Below are 6,000 nucleotides of genomic sequence, written 5' to 3' on the forward strand. Positions count from 1 at the left end.
AATAATAACATTAATAACAACAATAATAATAAAAAATAAATAATAATAATAATAATAATAATAATAATCTTCTTCTTTCTCTTTCGGATGCTCCTGTTAGGGGTTGCCACAGCGGATCATCTTCCTCCAATACCTTCTGTTCTGCGCATCTTGCTCCCTGACACCAATCACCTGCATGTCCTCCCTCACCACATCCATAAACCTTCTGTTAGGCCTTCCTCTTTTCCTCTTGCCTGGCAGCTCCATCCTCAGCATCCTTCTCCCAATGTAACTCTCATCTCTACACACGTGTCCAAACCATCTCAATCTGGCCTCTCTCACTTTTTCACCAAACTGTCCAACCTGAGCTGTCCCTCTAATGTACTCATTCTTATCCTGTCCATTCTTGTCACTCCCAATGAAAATCTCTACATCCTCAACTCTGCCACCTCCAGTTCAGCCTCCTGCCTTTTTGTCAGTGCCACCGCCTCTAAACCGTACAACATAGCTGGTCTCACTACCGTCCTGTAGACCTTCCCCTTCGCTCTTGCTGGAACCCTTCTGTCACAGATCACTCCGGACACTCTTCTCCACCCACTCCACTCTCTTCTTCACCTCTCTCCCAGACTCTCTGCTGCTTTGGATGGTTGACCCCAAGTACTTGAACTCATCCGCCTTCTCCACCTCCACTCCTTGCATTCTCAGCTTTTCGCCGCCCTCCCTCCCATTCAAGCACATGTATTCTGTCTTACTCCTGCTGACTCTCATTCGTCTTCTCTCTAATGCCTCCCCTTCTCCAGGCTCTCCTCAACCTGCTCCCTACTCTCGCTACAGATCACAATGTCATCCGCGACCATCATAGTCCACGGAGACTCCTGCCTGATTTCATCTGTTAACCTGTCCATCACCAGTGCAAACAAGAAAATATTAATAATACAAAAATAATTAATAACAATGATTATAATCTTTTTAATAATAATAATTATAATGATTTCTGTTTCGCTTGTTTTTAAAATAGGATACAGTGGTACCTCGACTTACGACAGTAATTCGTTCTATAAGAACGGTCATATGTTAAAACAGTCGTATGTCGAAGCAATTTTTCCCATATACACCATGCTCATATTTTTCTATGATTTCCTTCTTAGTTTCAATGGGAGTCATTGCCTTTTTCTTTTTCCCATCATCCTTCTTCTTAGGACTCATCATGAAGAGTGAAAATCAACAAAATAAACAGCACAAACACAGTAAATATGAAAACAATATCGATAAGCCAAAAACTATGGGCACACACGATGTAGGTCGCCCGCTGACTGACTGACTGCTGACTGACTGCTGACTGACTGCTGACTGACTGACTGCTGACTGGCTGCTGACTGACTGACTGCTGACTGACTGGCCGCCGACGCGCCAACTGCAAATTTCCTCGCTCGTATCTTGGAGCAGTCGGTCGCATGTCGATACAAATTTTCGCGACTATCGCTACTTGTATCTTGGATTAGTCGTAAGTAGATGCAGTCGTAAGTCGAGGTACCACTGTATTACAAAGTGCATTTCAAGAAAGTATTGAATGTCACAAATACAAGAAATCAGCAAAAGACAAAACACAACGATGTTTGTGGTTCGGTATAAACTCTGATTTAGGATTGGCCTCAATTGTCCCTTTGATGCTCTCTGGGTTGTTTCACTTTAATTGCACAGCAGGTTAACTTCATTTAGTCTTCTGTTCAACATTTACTTTTATTCAGCGGCAGGAAACAACATTGGTGTTCTTCCTTAGTATGTTCTATCACAACTTACCCGAACGCCCTCCATCTGATGAGGCAAGAATCAAAAATCTAATCATGCGACAAGAAACTTGAAAGGAAACATTTCTAAATAGCTTTCCCTCTGTAAACACAGGGCAAATCAAGCGGGTGCTGGACTGTGTCCGCCGGGCCACAGCAGACGCCAGTGTTCAGATCCTTGCTGTGAGGGACCTCCTCAAATGGCTTGTTGTGCAGGTGAGACTTTATGCTGAATCTAAGTCAAGATCTCTGTCACGCCGAGGCCTTTTTGCACGCCTTTCTCAAGATATCTTCTTTGAAGCATGCAAGGTTTTCCTGAGGTCAAATGCTGTGCTTGTAGCACGACTCACAGTCAAGTAATTGGTTTCGTTATGATGATGTGGCCGACAAAGGATAATACAGCTGTCTACAGTACATACAGTACATCAGGGTTGAAACTGAAGATAATCCTATTTCAAATATGTGTCAATATATTAGTATTTTCAACATCAACAAAAAAGGTTCTTCAGCTTGTATCAAATCAAAGCAATGTCCAGTCTGGCTCATTCAGAATTTTGGTCATGATAACAAGATAAACTAAACTTAACATTTGACCTGGGCCTCATTGGCGTCATCCTCTCTCAGACAGATGAACACTTGTTGGGGACGATGTTGATCTGTCGGTCTCTTTGGCGTGGTGTGGCCTGGTGTATTTGTCAGCTGTCAGGCTGTACCGGGCCCTCACACCACACCACACGTCACTCACATTCCTCAGGGGCCGGGCTCAGTTCACTCCCCGAGGGCCGGCTCGCAGAATGGAGCGTGCGAGCTCTGATGCAATGGGGAACTTGATCTCGAACTTCATTTGAGAGAGCAAGCTGTTTTTTTTTTTTTTGTTTTTTTTCGTTCTGATTTCAAATGGATGAAAATGACGCCGATCTGGTGAGTGTGGGAGCGTTTTCTAAAGGTCAACGTATCATTCTACCTGTGCACCTGACTACAGGCAGGCTTGCTTTGAGTTGGGATGTGGTATGTTGTGAGTGAAGAGATCACTTTTCTCTAGAACAACGAAACACTTTGAAACATCGGATTATCAGCCTTGCCACGTCAGCCTCGACGCAGTGGCAGGGTAAAACGTATTCCCGTTCGGCTGTTTGTTTTAGATCCACCTGTTTACTTTGCTGTGACTTTAAGCGGCTTCAGAGTGCCAGTGTGGCGCTCAACAATTAGTGACGTCGCGAGCATACCATGTTGTGAACGGGGCACGGCAGTACAGCTGAATCACAATTTCAGAGTTAGAGCACTTCCACTTGAACCGCGTACGTATTTTAACGCCCCCGGGAGAGGTTTTTCATTGACTTTGCAAGTAATAAGTCCCCAATACCCGTTGGTGGAGCGTTGTGGTTCATCGTGCACATGCTTTGAACCCCTATGAATTCACAGAATGGCGCGGTCCCGCTGCGAGGTTCAGTTCGGTGTTGTGAATGTGACCTGGACGTTACGTTACACCGCCGGCCCCGCGGCTGACAGCTGAGCCGATCCACACGAGCGACACCATAAAAGCGCAGATATATCAGGCTAAATGAGGTAGTTTGGGAGATGGCGGGACTGCCAGTCGGTGAAAAACTGGCGAGCAAAGCGGCCGACTTCCAAGCGGCGGCGGAAAATTACTACAGCACTGCCGTGGAGCGAGTGAGGGATGTATGTGGCACTTTTCATTAGCGGTAGCGTTAGCATCGCTAGCTAGCTGGACGGGGCAACGGGAAGCGTCTCATGACCCTCCATGGCTCCCGGCACTTATATTGTTCCTGTTTCATTATGTTCGATCACGGTCTGAAGTCATCCACTGTGACGATGTTTAATTTTAAATTAATTTGTTGGGCTGTCCTTCAGATATAGAATGCGATAGCCGGTGTCTTATTAGCAATGTGTGACGTCATCGCCAGTGTTTTGAGTCCATGTCAACACTGGATTCAGGCACCGAATTATGCTTCAATCAGCTGTTCGTTTTCATTTGACTTACTCTTAAATGTACTGAAAGTATTGCAAGTTAAAACAGCTGTAATATCCACTGTCGAGTAGCTTGTTTCCCCTAAATGTAAGTGCTCATGCAGATCCTGATTCCAATTTACAGAAAAAAAAATTTAGTGGAAGTGGTGTCATAGTAAAAATAAATTGGAGGGACTTGGTAATCGGACTGGTTCCTCTTGCTTACGCTTCGTTTGATATAAAGGTAGAAATATAATACCTGATTTATTTTTACAAACTAAAGTAACGTGAATATACTGCAGATATTTGCTTTTGAATGTAGTGGAGTAAAAGTATCCTAAATGTATTGTGCTACTTGAAAAATGTACTTAATGACATTATGTGTTTTTACTGTTGATTGTAATCAAAAACAAAATCTATACTGGTACAGTAAATGTATACTTACATAGAGGTTTCCAAGGAAGACTGTCCACAGCTTCATAAATACATAGAAAAACTTATAAATGATACCAATAATGTGCACTTAGAGTTGCATTTGTGTATATATATATTCTTTTTTAACACATTTGACTATTTCCGTTTTTTTCGGCTATTTGTGTACATTTGGCAATTTGTATCTTATTATATTCTACTTTAATTCAATTGTATTTATTTATGTATTTATTTATTTTTATTTGTGCTTTTTAAAAAATGCTAATTGTCTGTAGATATCCGCCAATAATCACCAATGACAGATTCCTCGTGCGTGTAAATCCTTGAGGCAGAATAAAATGAACACTGAATTCTAATTCTGACTTTGATTAATGACAGTAAAACTTTGTAGTAAGATTTCTTTAGCAATGCGTCTCCGTTGAAGTACGGAGAAACAGCGTGGACTTCAAAAAGCACATCCGCTGATTCCGCCTCTCCTTCTAGGTGGTGTCGGCGTTGCCCGACGACATCAGGCCCGGGCCTGACCTGTACGGGTTGCCATGGGAACCAGTCATCGTCACCAGCCTGGTGGGGCTGGTCACTGTGTTGGTGTTCGCCTGGCGATGTTACAGCTCTGTGAGTACACACACACACACACACACACACACACACACACACACACACACACACACACACACACACACACACACACACACACACACACGCACACACACACACTCAAGTACTTAAAGTAGCTGTCATTTGTGTTTGTCTCATGAAAAAAACCTCACTGTGCTGCTGTTCCCTGTCCCTCCACAGGTCAGGAGCAGAGTGTATCGAAGTAAGTTTCCACACATTCCCGTCAATGAAACAAATGAATTAAAGTTTTCTTGCATCTGATTTAACCAATTAAATTCATCCAAAATAACCCAACATTGTGGTTGGGGTCTTCTCAGGTAAAGAGAGGCACATGGCAGATCATGTGGCGGAGCTACTGAATGAGAAATGCAAAGTGCTGGAGACTCTCAGCCAGGTCCAACAGGAGGTCAGTACTTTACAAAAGTCTGTATATTCCAGTGTATGCTGTCGGGAGAAAAAAAAAAAGATTTCCTCACATCACTCATCACTCTGCAGCATGATGAACTGGAGAGCTCGATGAGGGACAGTGGCGTCTTGGCCCAAACTGAAAGAACGGAGCAACTAGAGGTAAGACTGACAGAAGGAAATTAGGCAGTAATGGTTTGTTAAGGATGACACAATTCTCTGATTGGAACAAGGGCTTTCAAAAAGAAAAAGAAAAATAGTCTTGCTGTTTAAGGTCTCTAGCTATTACCCAAATTTCTGTCTATGAGAATATTATTCTCTTTGAGAATAAATGAAAGTTTGATGTTACTTTGCGGTGGAACCCGCCTTTAAGCTTGAATATCTATCTATCTATCTATCCATCTATCTGTCCATCTATCCAGCCATCCATCCATCCATATCCACATGTCTGTTTGTCGTAAAAGACATAAAAGGTTACATATTGCTAGCCTGATGCCATTTCCATTAAAACAGTTCATTGTCAACACAATGAATTCAGCTCAGATGCCACCCCTCCATTGTTTTGATCTGTCTTTTGTAAACACAGTGATAATTCAATGCTCTGATGAAGGCCAATTAGGCCGAAACATTAGCATATTTTGTTTGATGGCCAAAATAACTTGGTGAAACAGGCACTGTCTCTGTTCTTTTTCTTAAAGTTTGTTTGTGCTACTGTATATCTTTGGATGGTGATTTTTGAAATTCCTTGTGACTATTAATATTTGCATCACTTAGTATTAGATGTTTGAGACAATGTTGTATCCTTAATTTT

At 42.5% G+C, this 6,000-nt stretch overlaps 1 protein-coding gene across 2 annotated transcripts in view; it reads left to right on the top strand.

The window, feature by feature from the left end:
* The first annotated feature begins 2,555 nt into the window (after positions 1-2,555).
* mia2 (MIA SH3 domain ER export factor 2) overlaps positions 2,556-6,000 on the top strand; it is a 17,916-nt gene continuing 14,471 nt past the window's right edge. The window contains exons 1-5 of one of the 2 annotated variants that reach the window (XM_080011761.1): positions 2,556-2,687; positions 4,650-4,781; positions 4,965-4,986; positions 5,102-5,190; positions 5,280-5,351. In XM_080011761.1, coding sequence (XP_079867887.1) covers positions 2,664-2,687; positions 4,650-4,781; positions 4,965-4,986; positions 5,102-5,190; positions 5,280-5,351 — 339 coding nt within the window. In that variant the 5' untranslated portion in view covers positions 2,556-2,663. Of the gene's footprint in view, positions 2,688-3,315; positions 3,447-4,649; positions 4,782-4,964; positions 4,987-5,101; positions 5,191-5,279; positions 5,352-6,000 lie in introns of those variants that run through there. The other variant, XM_080011760.1, reaches the window with a different exon arrangement.

This window comes from Zeus faber (genome assembly GCF_960531495.2).
Source record: "Zeus faber genome assembly, chromosome: 13".
Taxonomy (NCBI): Eukaryota; Metazoa; Chordata; class Actinopteri; order Zeiformes; family Zeidae; genus Zeus; species Zeus faber.